Source organism: Cetorhinus maximus, chromosome 5, assembly GCF_964194155.1.
Source record: "Cetorhinus maximus chromosome 5, sCetMax3.hap1.1, whole genome shotgun sequence".
In the NCBI taxonomy this organism is placed as follows: Eukaryota; Metazoa; Chordata; class Chondrichthyes; order Lamniformes; family Cetorhinidae; genus Cetorhinus; species Cetorhinus maximus.
The window spans coordinates 31,308,712-31,331,467 of record NC_135883.1 but is presented as its reverse complement, the minus strand read 5'-3'; the positions used below and the strand labels follow the sequence as shown (position 1 = coordinate 31,331,467).

The following is a 22,756-nucleotide window of genomic DNA, read 5'->3' as shown; positions in this document are numbered from 1 at the left end:
GCATCAGTATGCAGGTTATTGCTGAGTAAGTGCCACTTGATAGCACTGTCCATGACAACTTCCATCACAATACTGATGACCACGAGTGGACTGAGGGGATGGTAATTGGCCGGGTTGGATTTGTCCTGCTTTTTGTGTACACAACATACCTGGGCATTGTCAGGTAGATGCCAGTGTTGTAGCTGTACTGGAACAGCTTGGCTAGGGATGCAGCTAGTCCTGGGGCACAAGTCTTCAGCACTATCGCTGGAATGTTATCAGGGCCAAATACTTTGTACTATCCAGTGATTTCAGCTGCTTCTTGAAGTCACGTGGAGTGAATCGAATTTTTCTGAAGACTAGCATCTGTGCTGCTGGGGACCTCAGGAGGACGCTGAGATGGATCATCCACTTGGCACTTTTGACTGAAGATTATTGAATAAATGGAGAAATAAATCCATTTTTAAAAAGGAGCAAAGTAGCACTTTAAAATTAATTTATCAACGATTTTGCTGTCATCTGATATTGATGATAAAATGAGATCCTAGTCAAGAGATGTACTTGGCGAAGTGAGCAGGAATCCTGTTGGTCTTGGATTAAATGTTTGATGTCACAAAATAATGGTCAGATGTGAAGAGCATAACTGGGAGCTTTCATAATGATGTGCTGAAGGTGGATCATGACAACAGAAGTAGCCTGAATCTGACAGAAGGCTTTTCATTTCATACTGTTTCTCCTTTGCTAATAGAAAGACACCAGTGATGGTGATGAACAATCTGAGGATACAGCAGTTACTCCAACATCTCATCAAGAAGGTAAAGTTTATTAAATAACTTTGTGAAAAGTCGAGAGTGTTTATAAGCTACATATTCCTCAAGCTTAATGCAGATAAGGGCATAGCAGTCTGGAATTTCATTTATATATTCCTTCCTGGACTACACATAAATCATTTTGAGTTGATGTCTTTAATGCATTCTAACTGTATCACTGTAAGTTTATTGCAAAGTAACCTATTTGTAAAGTATCTTAAAGTAAAGTGTCTTAAAGTGAAGCATAGGTTAACCAATGGGATCTGTCACACTGTGGAATCGTAGATTTGTTAATCGGTCTGCAACTCCACTGATGTCTTTTACAAGGTATTTTATATATATTTTATAATATTTATATTTTAAAGTTTTATAGCAACTTTGTTAAGAGTTAATTGTGATAGAGGCAGGAGACTGAAAAAAATGCTCTGGCTAGATCCACTGTATGAGTAAAGGTAGATGGGCTGCATAGATTTTATAAGGCCATTCTTTTTATTTTTATATCATTCCAGAGGAGTTTATTAATCTATTGATACCACAAAGTATTTGTGTGTTTGTGAAATCTAATGCTTTCTCTTTTGTAAATAATTTCAAGCCTGAATTGCTTGGCTGAAGGTTTTTTCTAACCACTCATAGTTGTTAATATTTTGCACTTCATTATGGTAAATATAATATTGCTTGATTTTTTTTTTGTTTCATTTCTTGAGGCTTTTGGTCTGATTGAATCTTAAATTAATATCAGTTTTGCAATGTTGAGAAGGTGGGGAGGATTAAAGAATCTCCAAAAAGCTGCACATTCAGGTTTGAAAGTATTTACAAAAAAGAAAGCACTAGATTTCACAAACACACAAATACTTTGTGATATCAATAGATTAATAAGCTCCTCTGGAATAATATTAGAGTAGAAAGAATGGTCTCATAAAATCTATACAGACAACAGCTTTTTTCCGGCAGCAGATATTAAGGTGTCCTAGTGTCCACCTTGGTGAGGCAGGACATTTAATTGACATAATAGAATCGGACTCCCCCAGTGCAATTGGGAGCCTGATTTAAAATTCACGGCGTTTGTTTCCTAGGGGACAGGAAACTTAGCATTGAAAAGGAGGTGGAAGTTATGGCTACCATCGGCAAGTGATTTCCAACACTCCTTGTGAGACAAGAGAAGCAAGTGTGCCACCATTAGTTCCTCAAGAAAACCTTTAGCAACCCCATTACTGATGACAGCGACTCTCTGCCTGCTGGCAATGACAGACCCTCTTCTGCCTCCTTCCCAATTCGTCTCCCACCCACCCTCCCGGCTGATCCTGGCCTCTGTCGCCACCCCACCTCCGCCTCTCCTGTCACTGATCAAGCCACCCAGTTCCATTTACTGATCTTTCATGCCCTGCTTTTTGTTTTTGCCAGAAACCATCTCTAAGGCTGTGGTCTTCCGCCAACAATGTTCTGATTTGTTAGACCTATAACCTACTGGTTTCACTGACTTTGGTTGGGATGGGGTGGGGGGGGGCGGGGGGGTGTTGTGTTGGTGGGGAAGGTATCTATTAGTGACCATGCTAAAACCTATTGAGACTTATGATTAAGAACTTCTGCTAGCTTTGCACAGAGGATGTTGTCAATCCCTTCATTCGTTTTTTTAGCACCCAAGTCACCACAACATTTCCAGAATTCCAGCAACGACTGTGTAAACCAAGAGAACACATATACCATCTCACCATTCAGAGCAATCGCAACCAAGGATAAACCGAAGCACTTTGCAACCTGGATGAGGTTGAATTCAAAAACAAACCCAAAGACTTTGTTTCATACTCAATTAGACAAAAAGATGCTCAACGCGTCTGGGACTTGTTTGCCCAAAGAATCCAATAACTGTGATGAAGAAAGCCCTCCAATTTCACCACAGATGTGGATTTGTGATACGTGTTCAGCTTCAAATAAAGCTTCATTGGTGAAATGTAGGATGTGTGATGTACTGAAATATGGAGTAATAACACAAAGCTATAAAAGGATCCAGTCAAAAGGTAATCACTGTTACCAAGAATTTTTTGTTCTATAATTACAAATAGATTGTCACAATGATTAAGTTAATGGGTGTACCTTTTTAATTTAATATTGCTAATTTAACAGTCTTATAAATTTTAAACATATGTAATATATATGTGTATTGTATGTACATAAGATATATTTTTAAAATCAACCTGCAAGACTCTTGCTACCACCTCACTGAAGCTATTAGTCCTCAAGGTAGCAAGTCACAGCAAACATAAGGAAGCTTTTGAGGTGAATTTGAAAGTTGCTTAAACCAGTAGAATAGCATCAGCAGGGCAAGGGATCAATGGTGATGTGCCAAAAGTGGCTCATTGCTGGGGCTTATAATGTTTACAATGTTTGTAGAAGATTTTGAGCTAGGAGAGGAAATACTGCTGTCTCAGCTTGCAGGTGGTGCCAGGTTTAAAAGGGGATTCAAATCGCAGAGGCGAAGAGACAAACCATTTACATGAGTTTGGAAATCTGGACTGAAGAATGCCAAATGGCATTCGCTGTTAATAACTACAAAGTTCTGAAACTAGTGAAGGGAATTAAATGGTGGAAATATAAACAAAATAGCTCTAGGCTACAGGAGAGGGAGGAATTTGGGTGTATTGATGGATAGTTGACTGAAATCAGCAAGACAGTGTGTAGCAGCGATAAGGAGAGCTAACTGGATCCTGGAATATATAGTTAGGGGTAAAACACAAATCCCAGAAGGTAATAATCTGGCATGCATGCACTTGGTATAGTCGTACCTGGAGTGCTGTGTACAATTTTGGCCATTGGATCACATTGTACCAGACTTTGGAGGCAGCAAAGAAAAGAGTAATCAAAAACTAATGCCTAACTTAAGGCATGTGAGCTTTGAGAAATAGTTGCAGGGTCTGAGATTGTTTTCTCTCGAGGAGAGAAGCCCATGCAGATGTACTCAAGGACATAGATAAATTAATCTTCAGTAATATAGCTGAAGTTTCCACAACCCCTGGACCTGAGTGTGGGCTCAAAATTAGAAGACGGAAGCTTCATGGAAGGTGTAAATTTAACTACTTTATGTAGAGAGCAAATTGAAATTTAAGAGTGATTTGATTGTACTTCTGGTGCTGATCTATTAATAGATAAACTCTATGTTTGGATCAATATTTGTGCTTAAATCAGAAGCACCAAACAATAGGAATAAATGGGAAATGGTTTGATTGTATTGGAATTGTCTATTTAGATGATGGTGTATCCTTGAAATAAATTGTCAAAGTTACACATGTGTCATCTATTGTGTATACTAATGGCAAAGCTCATGCACTTCATCTAAAATCAGAGTAGTTAGTTTTACATTAATACTTCAAACATCATTTGGAGCCACACAGATTCATCTTTGTCAGACTTTGCAATGTAATCTTACACAACATCTGTGGATCTACTTTTAATACATGATTTTTCTACGGAGTAACTTGGTGCAAGAATGGACCCTCACAGCTGCATTCAAGTGCAGTTAGAGGAAGACTTTGAAAGGTGGAGTGTCTACTATGTACTGCGTTATACTGAGGAGTGAGTGTGGGTGCATAACACTTAAGAAATGAAGTTTTGCACTAGTCTTTATATTTAATATTCTAGCATGCAAAGGCGTATAGGTCCCTTTTTCCACAAGATGTAACATATGCTTGAAATTAATTTAAATGAAGCCAGATATATTTACTCTGCGGCGCCAGAAAGTGCTTCACAGTTAAATAAAATGGGAGAACAGTGAACATGGATTCATGTTTAAATACATTTCTACCTGAAGCTGTCATGGCAGAATTGCTGTATTGGTGGTGAATTTTAATTGTTGCCCTTCACTGAAGGGAGGAATGAATTGGGTGTATATGGAGTTGCAAATTCCTTCATGGGATATGGGTATTCCTGGCCAGACTGGAATATATTGTCCATCCCTGGTTGCCCTGAGGGAAGCTGACTCTTGAACCTCTCCAACCCATGTAGTGAAAGCACTCCCACAAATTGAAAAGGCAATTGGCAGTGGAGTCATTGAAAACAAAACATCTCAGGTGAAGCAGGGGAAGATGAAACTACAGCAGTTGGAGCAAATTTCTGTGAAGAATAAGAGAGAATCACTGAAAGATCAAGGGCTAGATTTTGCCGTGAGAGAGCAGGGGGCGGGTACCGCTCCCTGATGGCAAAATGACGTGGGATGACGTCGGGAGGAACCCCCAATGTCATCCCGGCCCATTTAAATTTTCAGGAAGGCGGGGGCGGAGCAAAATCAGCCGTCCGCCTGCCGACCTGTCAATGGCCAATTCAGGCCATTGACAGGATAATTAAAACAATTAAAGGACCTGCCCGTCCAACCTTAAGGTTGGCGGGCAGGCCAGGAGCCCCGGTGGGCTTCTGAAAAAACATGAAACCTCATCCACTGGCGGGATGAGGTTTCATGTAGGGTTTTAAAAAGTTTACTAAAGTTTCAGTGAAATTTATTAACATGTCCCATCTCGTGTGATATTGTCACATGAGGGGGACATGTTAAGGATTTTATTATTTTTCTATTTTTAAAGTTTTTATACAGCTGTCAGCGATCTCCCTGAGGAAGCACTTAGCCTCAGGGAGATGTGCGCTCTATCATGCACATGCGCGAAATAGCTCACTCTCGCATTTGGGGAATCCCCGCCCCCTCCCACCTGCACAGGAAGCGCATCGCACTGGATGCAAGCGGAGCCTGAATGTGCGCTGTTTTAAAGCTGGACTAAAATTCACCTTCTCTGAAACAAACAGCAACTTTTAGTTAATTGCTTAATTAAAGAAAGACTACACTGTAAATAGAAATTAACCCTTAAAACTCCCTCATTCATCAAAGTCCAGCTGAAGCATTCAAATGCAGCCCAAAACAGCACCACAGTGCAGACAAAAGCAGCACTGTAGACTTGCTTTTTATGCTGTCTGAATCCAGCTTTTTGAGGGCACTAGTTCCTTTCAATGTGATGTACCTTATCCTTTAGTATGTAATTGCTATTCAATAACAAAAGGTGTTGTGGTATAAGAAAAGATTATTTGGTCATAAAGCATGTTTCCACCACATGCCATGTGCACTTTGTCCAGTATAATGTACTGCACCCAACCTGAACGCCACCTAAGGAATACAATCCACCATGGTTAAGCTTCTCCTTTCTCATGTCACTGCAATCACTCCACAGTTCTTGGTGATTTTACTCTGTTGTGGCCAATATTAAGTATGACTGATTTTAAATATTTAATCACATAATATTATATGTTGAATGGAATCATGGACTCTGGCCACAATATAAAGTTTCTCATGGCTGCATAGTAAACTTTGCAAGCTCTCTGCAGTTATACAGCTACAGCAGAATTCCGAGTTATGTTATGCTCATATAAAAGGTAGCATATGTTTGTGGATTTATACATTCATGGGATGTTTGTGTCACTGCCAAGGCTAGCATTTATTGTCCATCCCTAAATGTCCTTGAGAAAGTGGTGGTGAGCTGCCAATTCATGTGATTTGGATACTCCACACCGTGCTGTTCGCTAGGAGTTCTAGAATTGTAACCTAACAATGAAGAAATATTTGCAGTTTGGTGGTGCCACCAAGCTACTATTGGTGATGGACATTAATCTCCCCTACCCAGGGTATATCCTGTGTCCTTGCTATCCTCAGTGCTTCTTCCAAGTGGTGTTCAACATGGAGGAATATTGATTCACCAATTGAGGGAGAGCAGGATGTTTCCTTGCCCATGTTTGATCTGATACCATAAGACTTCATGGAGACCAGAGTCATTATTGAGGACTCCCAGGAACGTGCCCTTCCAACTATGTACAACTATGCTGCAGCCTCTGGTGAGCATTTTCTGCTGATGGAACAGGACATACCCAGGGACGTGATGGTGGAATCTGGGAGTATGATTATGTTATGCCAATGCCTGGTTAGTCTATGGAACATTTCCCTCAATTTGTTAATGAGGAGGATTTTGCAGAGTTGACTGGACTGGGTGTGTCTTTGTCATGTCTGGTGCCTAGGTTGATGTTAGGTGGTTTGTTCAGTATTTGTCTTATTCAATGCTTCTGCAGCAGTTTGATAAAAACAAAGGCACTTAAGAGTCAACTATATTGCTGTGGATCTGGAGTTACTTACATGTCAAGCAAGGTCAACAGAATTTCTTTCCTAAAGGACATTAGGGAACTAGAATGGCTTTTGCTCCATTCTGGTTGTTTCATGATCACCATTACAGTTACTATCTTTTTATTCCAGGTGTATTTAATTAACTAATCTTAAATTCCTAGCTGTCATAGTTGCATTTAAACTTGTGCACTCCAGATCATTAGTCCAAACCTTTGGATTACTAATCCAGTGAGATAATCACTGTGCCACCATACTCTCAATTGACTTTCTATATAAAATAATTGCGAGTAAAACTAATAATTAAGTTGCTGAATATAAAGTGTAAACAATGTTATCTTATTATATTTCTCTGAATTTTCCATAACAGATCCAATCCAAAGTACCAGCCAAAGTGCGAATGAAATGCAACAGCCTGTTTCTCAGATTCCTCAAACTGTAAGCAGCCTATTACTAATGTAGATAGATATATCTTTACTGTTGTTAACTGCTGTCCTAAAAATAATGTTGCTTGGTTGGTGATGTTATTGATAAACAATTTGTCCCCTGTTAGTTGGTCCAGTTATTTAACCACAATGATCTTAGTTTGTGTTTGTGTACAGACTTTTTCACAGAGGAGATCCTATCAGGGATGAGTACATTTAATTTTACTGGGACAAAATTCTGAAGCTTGAGAAAATTAAATAGAGTGCGTTCTGTATATCCAGCCAGTGTTAGGATTAGGATTAGGGTCAGGATCTCGTACATGGGCTTTGAAATGTGGGAATAATGGCAGGACTGTCCAGGACAGGATAAAGCATCCTGGTTGTTTCAAAGATGTTAATATTAGAAACACTTGCACTTTCTCTTCCTATACCACAAAGAAATTTTCAGGACTTGGGTGGCAGGAGTTGTTAAAAAAATATTGGGACTAATTTTTATCTCTCGACTACCCTGGATTTGGTGGAAACTGGGTGGTAAAATCACAAACTGAGCTGCCAACTTGCTACTGGAGTTTCTTCCATTCCAATTTTCACAGGACCTCAATTTAGGCAGCCAGAGCTGCTGCCAGGAATGGTATTGTTTATATAGGCAAATTGGGTCAGGACCTCAGTGCCATTTTCATCATTGTCTGCATCACTACCACCAGTTCCTCAACCCACCTACAAACTCAGGATGCTTCTAGTCTAAAGAATGAACCTCAGCTTCAGTTAGGGAAAGCTGGAAGTCAATCTGCTATTTTACTGTGGTCATTTACATGGTTTGAATCTTAACAGTTTCCAGTATGTCACCTCCTTGCTGTTGGCAGTATTGGAAACATTTTCCAGCTGCTGTAAACTGCTGCTTCATTTCACTTCCCTGCACTTCCACCTGTCCCCTTTGAAGTGCTGCACTAGGCTGATTTATGATCAGCTGCCCCATTCAGATTTCCCACCCTCCCAATCATCGAGCTGCTGATAAACACTGTGATTCGTGCTGGCAGCTCACCTATTCAATGTAAATAAATGGAGCCCAATCACAAAAATTGATTGGGTGGAGAAGATGGACCTGCCCACAGCCCACCCAATGTACACTCAGCATGAAAATTGCCTCCATTATCACTTTACCTCTGAATTTTGTGCTTTAAACCAGCTTAGACTAATGGGGTCAGAAGGTTCTTATGTTGCCTCCTACCTGAAATTAATTTGAGCAGTCTCAACATGATTCCTGGTGAGTTAGAGCCCAGAGCATCAGGCTCTCCATCTAAAAAACGACAGGGATATATGATTTGATGTAGAAATGCTGACAACCTGGGGTGTTGTTCTGAGGTTGAGTGTTAAAATTGCTAGTTAAGTAGGCGGACCATCATTACTTTAACTTTGCTGTACTGGGCAGTTAAGTGTTTCATGCGGAAACAGGATGCAAACCTGGGTCAGTGATAATATGTCTGTTCCATCCCTCACCAATAGAAAAATTCCCCTTCAGATTTATTTAGTGCCGGGGAGGCAATGGCCTGAGTTTTCATGCTGTAGAGTGTAAGAGTATTCCTCCCAAATACATTCGGAAATTCTGATATAACAGTGCAAGAATTTGTTGCAAAACCACAGCAGTGAGGAGAATATCAAATTCATTCCATTTGTCTCATTCAAGGATCTCACACCTATCGCTCGTGTTCCAACTAACCAGGGACACCGCAAGTGTTTGGCTAAAACACCAGACAATGAAAGCCGTTCGAAAAGGTATTGCCATTCAATTCTCCTTTTGAGCAATGTTTACATCTTGAGAGCTGCTGAAAGGTAAAGTTAATATAATTCATGTTCATTTGCCAACAAGAGTTGCAACCATTTGCATTACTAGCTTATTGTAAGTATTTATTTTAATTATCAAATTACATCATTGTTTTCCTTTTATATTTATAGAAATCTAGTCATTTCATCAGAATGTGATGAATTGCCTTCCAGTGGTCTGTTTGTTTCTGTTCAATCCCATTAAATTTTCCAGAATTCATCTATGTTCAGAACTAATTTGCATAAAGTGTGCTATTGTTCAGGATATTAGGTACTCCAATGTAATGACACAAATTAAACTCCACTCATACAGTGACTCCAGTTATATAATCCTTTAAAGTGCATGCTATGAGATACAGTTTATCTTCTTAAAATTACTTATTTCCCCCCAGGTGTGAATTTCTTATGGCGTTATTGGCTTAACAATTGGGTTTCACTCTTGCGGGGTCAAAATTTGCAACTCTCCAATGCCCATGCAGATGGATGTGGGGGCGGTTCTGTTTTAATGTACTGACATTACCTGCATAATCAGGACTTTGGCCCATGTGGCAGCACATCTTCTCTGTCCTCCAAGGCGCCAGTGGCCTTTGCCACAGCAGGGGGCCCCTGGTGCAGTGAGCAATGCAAGAGGCTAGTGCTGTGATAAGTAAGAGATTTGCTTGCCAATCACATTATATGGCCAGCCTCTCCTCTTAAAGGCAAGCTGAAGCTTTAAAGGAAAGCTGTATAAAAATGTTGCTACAATGGAAATTATTTTAAAGTGAACACCAGGGCAGAAAGAAGGTTCGAATGGAAATGGACACAGGAGCTTCTACTACAGTAATTGGGGAACATACTGAGTAATTTCTGAGTAATCAATTTAAATTTGGAAGAAATAACTGCCCAATTAAAAACATACACGGGTGAAAACATCCAAGTCAAAGGCATAAGTAGTGTAATTGTTAATTACGGGAGCCAATCGATAAAGCTACCCTTTATGGTAGTAACAGGTGAGGACCCAGGGCTCCTAGGGCAAAGCTGGCTAAAAGAGATTGAGTTGGGATGCGCTGAAAGTTTTCCAATTGAGAGCAAGTGAGTTACCAGAGCCACTACAAAAGTACGCCACAGTCGTCAGGTACGAACTTGGGAAAATCCAGGGACTGCAGGTAAAAGTTCATGTGGATCCAGAGACAATTCCCCGATTCATAAAGGCCAGACCAGTACTTTATGCATTGAGAGAAAAGTTCTACACCGAATTGGACAGGCTAGAAAACCTGGGTGTAATACAACCTGTGCAGTTCTCAAAATGGGCAGTGCTCATATTCCCCATCCTTAAACCCGTCCGGAGCGTCCATGTTTGTGGAGACTACAAATTGATGGTTACTAAAGTAGCTAAACTAGACAGTTACCCCATACCAAAATTCAAACACCTGTATGCCGAGCTGGCAGATGGAACCACCTACACGAAGTTTGATATGAGGTATGCTTATTAACAATTAGTTAAATAATGCCTCCCGGGAATTTGTCTCAATTAATACCCATGAAGGGTTGCACCAGTCCACTCGATTGCCTTTCGGCATCCTCTCAGATTGCCCCATCTTCCAGTGAACAATGGAAAGTTTACTGCAGGGACTGCCCCAGGTTGTAGTCTATTTAGATGATGATATGTGACAGAGTTCACTGAAAAAGAGCACATGGCAAACTTAGAAGAAGTCTTAAAACATTTCTTGCAAGCTGGAGTGCATTTGTAAAAAGAAAAGTGCAGATTCCAATCAAGTGAGGTAATCTATTTGGGTCACCGGGTAGATTCACAGACCCTCCACCTGGCTGAGGAGGAAATGAGAGCCATAAGAGAGGCACTTGTGCCAAAGAACACCTCACAGCTCAAAACATTCCTAGGAATGATCAACTATTATGGACGGTTCTTACCAAATTTATCTACAGAACTAGCACCCCTAAAAAGTCCACTCAAAAAGAACCAATGTTGGTCTTAGGCGCCCCAGAATGAAGCTTTCAAGGAGGTCAAACAATTATTGCACTCGTCCAACCTATTAGTACATTATGACCAGAGGAAAGAATGAATGTTGACTTGTGACGCATCCCCCTACTGAGTGGGAGCAGTACTCTCCCAATGGATGGACGATGGCAGGAATGGTCTATTGGTTGCATATCAAGAACGCTTACCAAAGCAGCAAAAGGTTACTCGCAGATTGGAAAAGAAGGCCTGTCAATCATCTTTGGTGTTAAGACATTTCACCAGTATGTACACGGCCAACATTTTACTATCTTTTCAGACCACAAGCCATTGCTAGGATTGTTAAGCCAAGATAGGGCTATACCACCCATAGCCTCGGCAATAAAACAACGATGGGCTTTAATCCTTGCAGGATACGAGTATACTTTCATTCACAGGCCTGGAAGTCAAATTGCAAATGCCAATGCGCTTACTCTTTTTCCTTTATAAGAAAAGGATGTGGAAGTCCCATTTCCACAAGAACTTATTGTCTTGTTACATTTCTTTGATTCATCACCAGTATGCGCTTGGCAGATCAGAGATTGACCATGAAGGTACCTAGTCTTATTACAAGTACAAGAAGTACTTCATGGTTGGCCACAAGAGCCTGTATCTGAAAAAATGAATCATATTTCAACAAAAGGCATAAAATCACCAGCCAGGATGGTATCTTATTGTGGGCAGCACGAGTGATAGTACCTCCAGGGGTAGAGAGTCATTGCTAATTGAGCTACACAGTTGACTTCCAGGAATATCCCGAATGAAGACCATAACACGCAGCTACCTATGGTGGCCTGGGATGGATGGCGAAGTAGAGTTTAGTGAAGAATTATGTGCAATGTCAGCAACTGAAAAAGTTGCCTTCAACAACTCCATAGCACCCATGGGAATGGCCAGGAAGACCATGGGACCGGTTACACATTGACTATGTGGGACCTTTCATGGGAACAATGTTTCTGCTCATTGTTGATGCCCGCTTAAATTGGATGGATATATATCGGGTGAAGGCACCAACATCTTCTGTTACAATTGAGAAGCTACGTCAAAGCTTTGCCATTAATGGACTACCAGATGTAGTCGTTTCTGATAACGGCACAGCATTTACGAATGCTGAGTTTCAGTGGTTTATCAGCATCAACAGTATCACTTATATAACTACTTCACTGTAGCACCCTTCCTCAAATGGACTGGCCAAGAGGGCAGATCAAACATTCGAGGCAGGCATGAATAAATTAACTGAAAGTTCCTTAACAACCAAGCGAGCATGCTTTCTTTTCCATTATATGACCACTACTCACAACATCAGGTGTCATGCCTGTGGACTTATTGATGAAACGTTGTCTCAGAACGAGATTAAGGAAGAGAGAAACTAGGCACCAAGAAATGATTCCACCAGTGTTGTGACTGGTTCAGTGCTTCCTGTTGAGAGAACTCCACCTAGTACATATGTGTCTGAAACATATGTTGTTCCTTCAAGAGTGGAGGATACAGATCTGCAGAAGCCCACCAAAGCACTTGATATTCAGGTAACTCCGGAAAAGGAGGTTCCTGACAAGGCATCTGAAGTTGTAGAGCTGAGAAGCTCTGCACATATAAGGAAACCCCCAGAAAGACTGAATTTGTAAATTACTTACCAGTGTAAATAATTTGCAATTTTGAGAAAATTGTAATTGTAAATATAAAATGTATATCTGAGTAAAGGGGGAGGGATGTGGTAATCTGATGTGTAACATACCTTGATGAATGTTTTTTTTAAAATTTATTCATTCATGGGATGTGGGCTTCGCTGGCTGAACCAGCATTTATTGCCCATACTTAGTTACCCTTGGGAAGGTGGTGGTGAGCTGCCTTCGTGAACCGCAGCAGCCCATGTGGTGTAGGTACACCTAAAGTGCTGTGAGGAATGGTGTTCCAGGATTCTGACCCAGCAACAGTGAGGGAACAGTGATATGTTTCCAAGTCAGGGTGGTGATGGAGAGTCACACATTCTTAGTATCCAATAGCAGAGCAGTGTGGGCTACCTCTGTAGTTCGTAGTCTGTAGTCAGTTGTTAGTAGCAGCAGTAGTGTAGAGATACAGTTTGAAGCATTAGCACATGTTTAGTTGCTGCTGAGCACCTTTTGTAAATGAACAGAATTTCAACCTAATGAAGTGTCTGCTGCTCAACTCTAATCATTAGCACCAAATCGGCCACCTCTTGTAACAAGCGTGCGAACAGGATCCAACAAACTGGTGATTAGGATCCAATAGAGGTTATAGATTAATACTGCTGCAGAGGACTCAGATGAGGACCCCAATGCATGGCATACAGGAGAACTCTGATGGGCAGGCACATCAAGATATTGGATGCATTGCCTGACCTGCCTAGCAGTCTTCTGTCACTATCGAGGAGCATGGAGGAGTCTGGCTCCAACTTAGCAAAGAGCATTGTGTGGTGTTTGCCATCTTTGCAGCCTCTGCTCCACATCCCTCTCATTTTGCAGGTCCAGAGGCACTGCTGTCTCTATACTTCTTAAAGTCTTCGTGTGGACTCCTCTGGCACCTCCTGTGAGGATGCAGCAGCACTCCCAGGTGAATCCAGGAACTCAACAAAGTATCTTCGAAAACAGTCCTTTGAGACCAAAAAGTCGCGTTACCTGAGATTTTTTTCATTCATTTGTTAGGTGTGAGCATCCCTGGCAAGATAATGCCCAACCTTAACTGCACTTGAAAAGGTGGTGATAAGCCAGCCCCTTGTAGTGGTGCAGTCCATGTGGTATAGGCTCTCCCTCATTGCCGTTGGGGAGAGAGTTCAAGGATTTTGACCCAGCGACAGTGAAGGAATGAAGATGTAGTTCCAAGTCAGCATGGTATGTGACTTGGAGGGGAACTTGGAGGTTCAGGTTTTCCCATCGATCCCGTGACTTTGTTCTTCTAACTGGTAGAGGTTGCAGGTTTGGAAGGTGCTGTCAAAAAGGGCTAGGTGAGTCACTGCAATGCACCTTGTAGTTTCTCTTTCGAGTTATCAACAGTCACAGATTGCAACTCTCTCGAGTACAATCACAGTTCTTCGTTTTCCGGGAGTGGGGCATGAACCCACAACCCTCTGATTCAAAGGCGAGGGTGCTATAAACTGAGCCACAGCTGACACCTCTGCACCTTGTAGATGGTGCACACTGCTGCCACTGTACAACAATGACGGAGGGATGAATGTTTACGGTGGTGGATCAAGCAGGCTGCTTTATCTTGGATTGTGTTGAACTACTTGTGTTGTTGGAGCTGCACTCCACCAGACAAGTGGAGAATATTATATTGTATCCTGACTTGTGCCTCGTAAATGGCGAACAGGATTTGGGGAGTCAGGAGATGGGATACTCACTGCAGAATGCCCAGGAATTTTCTGCTCTCATTGGTAGCAGGCGTGAGTAGACAATATGGCAAGAAGGCCAAAAGTCAATTTTACCTCATCGTGAAACCGGTTTGCGATCGTCCGCTCTGCCAGTCAATGGCAGGCCATGTTTCCCACCATCCAACGTCCGCATCTCATCATTACGCACGCTAGAATCATCCCCCATTTCAAATTTACCTCCCACGCCAGCATGAATTCAGAATGGCATGATTTACGAGTGCACCTGGCAAGCCAAACTTCGAAGGGAACTCGTGAGTATGCACAACCTTGCGCAGCACTTGCGAGGATCACCCGAAGAACATCAAGGAAGAGGTGCCACACACTCATCGGAGGGCACAGGCACATCGCTTTTTCCCAGCTGGCTTTCAGTGCGGTGCCTGGTCAGGGACTACAGTGTGGGTAGGGGTGGGGTAAGGCAGCACAGACTGAAGTAAGTACACAAGCACATGCAGATGGGGTGGGGCTCACGGTGGGTTTGGCAGGGGGGCGGTGGGTGGAGGAGGAGGGACGTGGCCAAACACTTGGAAAATCTTGTCAAAAGTGAGTATTCTTCCACAGCTGAGACCGTTCAGCAGCAGCTACATTGATGTGCATGGAGTCGGGTCTCTGAAGCATTTCTGCCCATTCAATCAACGCAAAAGCACAAATGTGCCACCAAATGCTACGGAACCTTTCACCCCTTGGGTGCAGATGGCAAGTTAGTGTGTGTTTTAGGGGGCTGCAGGACAATTGGACAACTGGGCAAGTTGTACAATCCCCTCGCGAAAGGTGGCCATGGCACAGTCAATGGTGGAGGCGCTCATAGCCCCTTACAATGTCAATCTAACCACACAGTCTTGCAGTGTGGGTTAGGAGAATGCCTGCGCCTCAGCTGAGAGCACAGCATGCAGTCCAGTAGCCGAAGCTGCCACCAGTCAGCCAAACGGAGTGAAAGAAAGGTTGGTGTGGTCTCAGGCAGCCACGTAGCGCACTACACACTAGCCATCCAAGTGGTGGCCAGCACTCTCCTGCATGTGTGTAGGGGTCTTCAGGCTTAACCAAGAGAGGTCCTCAGTACACCTATGCTAACCCACGCGTTTCTCTCTTTGACCCTGCAGGAGGAGAACATCAGGATCCTGGTGATCTAGTGGCAAGCCTTATGCCTTACAGGTAGCAGAGAAGAAGAAGACTTTGACAGGGGCGCCTGGCTCACTGGAGGAGCACCAGCCTCAAGATGAAGGGGCGGCAGAGCCTCCTGCACATGCAGCTGAAGATCCACAGAGAGCCGTTGCTCGTAGGTGCCGCACTAGACCAGGGTCTATAGATGGTGCTTGTCATTTCTGCAGATGACTGAGCACCAGTGTCGCTGAAGACTGCGCATGTCGAGGGAACTGGTCAGTCACATTTGCCACCTGCTGCAGGATTTGGCGCCATGTAGAGAGGGAGGGCATCCACAGCCAGTGGCCGCGAAAGTGACCGCGGTGCTCAAAGATGAGAATTTTAAAATAGAGACCTTACCTGGCTGGGGGCCAATGTAGGTCAGCGAACAGAGGTGATAGGGTTTTGTTGCAACACAGGGAGCAGAGTTAAAACAAGGGCAAAGTGGGGCAATGTTACAGAAATGGAAATAGGTGGTCATAGTGACGGCACCAACATATGGTTGGAAGATTATCTTGGAGTCAAGTATGACATCGAGATTGCATATGGATGAATTCAGTTGCCAGAATAGGGGTGGAGTTGGTAGTTAGGAAACAAAGTTTGGTGCAGGAACAGAGGCCATGCCTTCAGCCTTCCTGAAATCAAATTGGAGGAAATTTCTGCTCATCTGGATGTCTGACAAGCAGTCAATTTAGCAACAATGGAAGCATCAAGACTAGTGGTGGTGAGGTATGACTGGATGTTATCAGCATATATATGAAAATCAATGCTGTGCCTTTTGGAAGTTGTCGAGCAGCGGCAACTGGATGAGAAATAAGAGGGGACCAAGGACCAATCCTTGCAGTGCACCTTGCAGAGGTAATGGTTTAGGAGCTGGAAGAGAAGCCATTGCAAGTGTTACTCTGGCTATGACTAGATAAGGATGGAACCAAACAAATACAGTTCCACCCAGCTGGATGGTAGTGGAGAGGCGCTGGAGGAAGATGATGCAATTAACCATATAAAAGGCTGCAGACAGATCGAGAAGGACAAGAGACAATTTACCGTTGTCAAGTCACAAATGATGTCATTCAACTAGTGGGCTGAAGTCAGGAGAGTGCCACATTCAAGGTCTTCCAGGGCTTCCTGGGAGCACACTATTCTAATGTAGTGGGCCATGGAGCAAAGGGCCAGCACAGTGAGACCCCAGGAAGTGGAAGTAGACCAATGAATTTCTAGCCCATTCAGTCAACTTCTCGGTCTCTGCTTGAGTTTTAATTACCTGTCTCTATGCTTTAACACATCTGTTAAGCTGCTCAGTTGTATATATGCACATTGTACTGACTACTGACGAAAATCTCAATGTTTTAATTCTGTTTAACATCATTTATTAATATTTAGTGCTGAGTATATTAATGTGCTGAATCTATTCTTGTATTGGGGTTTTCCACAAAAATCTTTGCACTTCATTTTGCCTGAAGTGAATTGTTGACTGTAACATTTCTTGTCAATTATCATTGTCTAATTATAAATGTAGACAGTTTGCAGACTTCTGCAAATGGATGACTTTTGCAAGTTTCAAACATCTTGTGATATGCCACGATAATTATATTAATTTTCTGTCCCTGGAATTACTTTACAGGAAAAGGAGTCTTTCTCCAAAATTATGGTCTGTACCCACTCCCAGTACAGGCTGTAAGTACATGATAAAGACGACCCCCGTACAACATCGAATGACTGCTGATCACTCCTCAGCACGGGGAGTAGAAGATGATGAAGTCCTAAAGCACATGCAGGTATACAATGGCAGCTGGATCAGCAATGTACTGTGTTACCTCTCATGATGGTGTGATGCTCGTTAGCTGACAGTACCCTGTCAAGTTGAAAAATGACACACAAATTAAAGCTGGAGAAAGTATGGTTTCCCGACTGAAGTCCAAAAACAAAACTGCTTATAGCTCTGTTGTGATTGGTAGAAACTGGAGCAATTTAACTGGACCAGCTATATTAATGCTGTAGTTACCAATGCAGGTCAGAAGCTAGGTATTCTGTGGTTTGACAGGTGGCTCATGCCCTGTCTCCTCAAAGCCGCTCTGCCACTTAGAAGTCATAATTCAGGAGTGTGATGGAATATTCTTTTTCCTGGATGGGTGCACCTGCAACAACACTCAAGCTCAACGCCATCCAAGACCAAATAGTACACTTGATTGGCATCTTATCCACCAGATTAACCTTTCACTCCCTCCACCACTGGCACACCAGAGTTGCAATGCATGTTAACTACAAATGCATTGCAGCAAGTCGCAAAGCCTTTGCTGGCAAAGCCGTAGCCTGCACTATCTATAATGACAAAGACAGCAGGTGCATGGGCACACTAACATCTCCAAGATGCCTATTCTGTCAATCAACATCCTGACTGGCACATATATCACCATTCCTTCATTGACACTGAGTCAAAATCATGGAGTTCCCTACCTACCTAATGGTAGAATTGTGTGAGTAACATCACCGTATGCATTGCATCATTCAAAAAGAAGGACTGCCAGCATTTTCTCAAGGGCAAATTGAGATGTTTTTGCCAGCAATGTCCAGATCCCAAAATTGAACATTTCAAATAAAAAAAATCTCAATTAATCAATGTAATGTGAAAAGTGAAAATGTCACATTAGTGCAGCTGGGAGCATTCACTGCGTTGAGGTTATTCATGGGTAGCAGAGTAGAGGCAGTTCTTTATGTATATAGTGTTGCATAGCATGGAAATGTCTAAGAGGAACTTGGTTCTCATTTTACATTTTGTGTCACTATGTACTCTACTAACTGAAGGTTTATTCTAAAAATGGTTAAATGCAAATCTACTAATCTTTAAATGTGATGAAAACAATCAAGTACAATTAATATTTTTAAAAGGTAGGAAATAAACATTTTTTTAAAATTTCTTCATGGGATATTGGTGTTGCTGGAAGGGCCAGCATTGTTGCCCAACCCTAATTGCCCTTGAAGGCATTGTCGAAGGAGCATTGATGGGTTGCTGCAGTGCATCTTATATACGGTACACACTGCTGCCACTGTGTGTTGGGTTGGAGGGAGTGAATTTTGAAGTTGGTGGATGAGGTGCCGACCAAGTGGACTTCTTTGTTCTAGATGGTGTTGAGCTTCTTGGGAGTTGTTGAAGCTGCACTCATCCAGGCAAGCGGAGGCTATTCCATCACATGCCTGATTTATGCCTTGTAAATGGTGGGCAGACTCTGGGGAGTCAGGAGGTGAGTTATTCAGAATTCCCCATCTCTGACCAGCTCTTGTAGCCATGGTACTTATACAGCTGTTCCAGTTCAGTTTCTGGTCAATGGTAACCCCCAGGATGTTGAGAGTCGGGCATTCAGCAATGGTGGGCAGGATCTTCTGGTCCGCGAGCGGGGGAGGGACCCACTCGCTGACGTGTAAAATCACGCGGGATGACGTCGGGTGGAACTCCGGACATGACCCCGCGTCATTTCCGTTTTCAGGTCGGCGGTGGCGCAGCCGAGTCAGCTGTGCACCCGTTGACCGGCCAACGGCCTATTTGAGGCCATTGAGAAACTAATTAAAATCATTAATGGACCTGCCCATCCAACCTTAAGGTTGACAGGCAGGCCAGGACCCCGGTCGGGCTTCGGAAAAAGCATGAAACCTCATCCATGGGAGAGGATTCATGAGGGTATTTACATTTTTAATAAAGGTTTCAATAAAAGTTATGGGCATGTCCCATTCATATGACACTGTCACATGAGTTGGGACATGTCCATGTCAGGAGATTTTTCCATCATTTGTATTACAAGTTTTAATTCGGAGTCAATCTCTCTGAGCAGCACTTAGCCTCAGGGAGACCTGTGCGCTGTTTTGCCTTAATTGGACCACCCACATAAAATGGCAGCGCACCCAATTGGGGGCGCTGATCGGCAGCACACCCACTCCCGCACCTCCCCACCAACAGGGGGAAAATTTTTCCAAGTAATGCCATTGAATGTCGAGGAGAGATGATTAGATTCTCTCTCTTGTTGGAGATGGTCATTGCTTGGCACTTGTTTAGCATGAATGTTACTTGCCACTTGTCAGCCCAAGCCTGGATATTGTTCAGGTCCTCCTGCATATGGACTATGATCCGTATCTGAGGAGTTGCCAACGGTACTGAGCATTGTGCAATCATCAGCAAACATCCCCAAGTGTTGCCTTATGATGGAGGAAGGTCATTGATGAAGCATTTGAAGATGGTTGGGCCTAGGACACTATCCTGAGGAACTCCTGCTGCAATGTCCTAGGAGTGAGATGAATGGCCTCCAACAACCACAACCATATTACTTTGTACTAGGTATGACTCAAACCAGCAGAGATTTTTCCCCTTGATTCCCATTGACTCCAGTTTTGTTAGGGCTCCTTGATGCCACACTCAGCCAAATGCTGCCTTGATGTCAAGGGCAGTCACTCTCACCTCACCTCAGGAGTTCAGCTCATTTGTCCACGTTTAGACCAAGGCTGTAACGAGGTCAGGAGCTGCGTGGCCCTGGCGAAATCCAAACTGAGCATCAGTATGCAGGTTATTGCTGAGTAAGTGCCACTTGATAGCACTGTCCATGACACCTTCCATCACAATACTGATGACCACGAGTAGACTGAGGGGATGGTAATTGGCCGGGTTGGATACCTGGAAATTGTCAGGTAGATGCCAGTGTTGTAGCTGTACTGGAACAGCTTGGCTAGGGATGCAGCTTGTCCTGGGGCACAAGTATTCAGCACTATCGCTGGAATGTTATCAAGGCCAAATACTTTGTACGATCCAGTGATTTCAGCTGCTTCTTGAAGTCACGTGGAGTGAATCGAATTTTTCTGAAAAAAAGCATCTGTGCTGCTGGGCACCTCATGAGGATGCTGAGATGGATCATCCACTTGGCACTTTTGACTGAAGATTATTGAATAAGTGGAGAAATAAACCCATTTTTAAAAAGGAGCAAAGTAGCACTTTAAAATTAATTTAAAAAGGTTTTGAAATAATCTTGTCTTTGCTTTATCAACGATTTTGCTGTCATCTGTTTAAGAAATAGCCACTTTCACTTAAATTTATTTAAATTAGGCATTCACATATTGATGATAAAATGAGATCCTAGTCAAGAGATGTACTTGGCGAAGTGAGCAGGAATCCTGTTGGTCTTGGATTAAATGTTTGATGTCACAAAATAATGGTCAGATGTGAAGAGCATAACTGGGAGCTTTCACAATGATGTGCTGAAGGTGGATCATGACAACAGAAGTAGCCTGAATCTGACAGAAGGCTTTTCATTTCATACTGTTTCTCCTTTGCTAATAGAAAGACAACAATGATGGTGATGAACAATCTGAGGATACAGCAGTTACTCCAACATCTCATCAAGAAGGTAAAGTTTATTAAATAACTTTGTGAAAAGTCGAGAGTGTTTATAAGCTACGTATTCCTCAAGCTTAATGCAGATAAGGGCATAGCAGTCTGGAATTTCATTTGTATATTCCTTCCTGGACTACGCATGAATCATTTTGAGTTGATGTCTTTAATGCATTCTAACTGTATCATTGTAGGTTTATTACAAAGTAACGTATTTGTAAAGTATCTTAAAGTAAAGTGTCTTAAAGTGAAGCATAGGTTAGCCAGTGGGATCTGTCACACTGTGGAATCGTAGATTTGTTAATCGGTCTGCAACTCCACTGATGTCTTTTACAAGGTATTTTATATATATTTTATAATTTTTATATTTTAAAGTTTTATAGCAACCTTTTTAAGAGTTAATTGTGATAGAGGCAGGAGATTGAAAAAAATGCTCTGGCTAGATCCACTGTATGAGCCAAGGTAGCTGGGCTGCATAGATTTTATAAGGCCATTCTTTTTATTTTTATATCATTCCAGAGGAGTTTATTAATCTATTGATACCACAAAGTATTTGTGTGTTTGTGAAATCTAGTGCTTTCTCTTTTGTAAATGATAAGTGTAACTGGGAGCCTGATTTAAAATTCACTCCATGTGTTTCCCAGGGGTCAGGAAACTTAGCATTGAAAAGGAGGTGGAAGTTATGGCTCCCTTCGGTAACTGATTTCCAACACTCCTTGTGGGACAAGAGAAGCAGGAGTGCCACCATTAGCTCCTCAAGAATACCTTTAGCCACCCCATTACTGATGACAGCGACTCTCTCCCTGCAGGCAATGACAGACCCTCTTCTGCCTCCTTCACACCTCTCCCCAACACTCTCTCCCAGCTGATCCTGGCCTCTGTTCCTGCCCCACCTCCCCCTCTCCTGTCACTGACCAAGCCACCCAGTTCCATTTACTGATCTTTCAAGCCCTGCTTTTTGTTTTTGCCAGAAACCATCTCTAAGGCTGTGGTCTTCTGCCAACGAGGTTCTGATTTGTTAGACCTATAACCTATTGGTTTTACTGACTTTGGTTGGGATGGGGGTGGGGAGGTGGGGAAGGTATCTATTAGTGACCGTGCTAAAACCTATTAAGACCTGTGATTAAGAACTTCTGCTAGCTTTGCACAGAGGATGTTGTCAATGCCTTCATTCGTTTTTTAGCACCCAAGTCACCACAACATTTCCAGAATTCCAGCAACAACTGTGTAAACCAAAAGGACACATATACCATCTCACCGTTCAGAGTAATCCAGACCAAGGATAAACGGAAGCACTTTGCAACCTGCATGAGGTCTAACTCAAAAACAAACCCAAAGACTTTGTTTTATACTCAATTAGATAAAAAGATACTCAACGCGTCTGGGACTTGTTTGCCCAAAGATTCCAATAACTGTGATGAAGAAAGCCCTCCAATTTCACCGGAGATGTGGATTTGTGATACGTGTTCATTTTCAAATAAAGCTCCATTGCTGAGATGTAGGATATGTGATGTAATGAAATATGGAGTAATAACACAAAGCTATAAAAGGATTCAGTCAAAAGATAATCACTGTTACCAACAATTTTCTGTTCTATAATTACAAATAGATTGTCACAATGATTAAGTTAATGGATGTACCTTTTTAATTTAATATTGCTAATTTAACAGTCTTATAAATTTTAAACATATGTAATA

At 42.4% G+C, this 22,756-nt stretch overlaps 1 protein-coding gene across 1 annotated transcript in view; it reads left to right on the top strand.

Annotated features, from left to right (window-relative positions):
* LOC144680443 (uncharacterized) overlaps positions 1–22,089 on the top strand; it is an 80,177-nt gene extending 58,088 nt beyond the window's left edge. The window contains exons 10-15 of the mRNA XM_078541407.1: positions 728–794; positions 7,298–7,365; positions 9,037–9,125; positions 12,644–12,692; positions 21,009–21,075; positions 22,031–22,089. Coding sequence (XP_078397533.1) covers positions 728–794; positions 7,298–7,365; positions 9,037–9,125; positions 12,644–12,692; positions 21,009–21,075; positions 22,031–22,089 — 399 coding nt within the window. The remainder of the gene's footprint in view (positions 1–727; positions 795–7,297; positions 7,366–9,036; positions 9,126–12,643; positions 12,693–21,008; positions 21,076–22,030) is intronic.
* Positions 22,090–22,756: the final 667 nt, after the last annotated feature.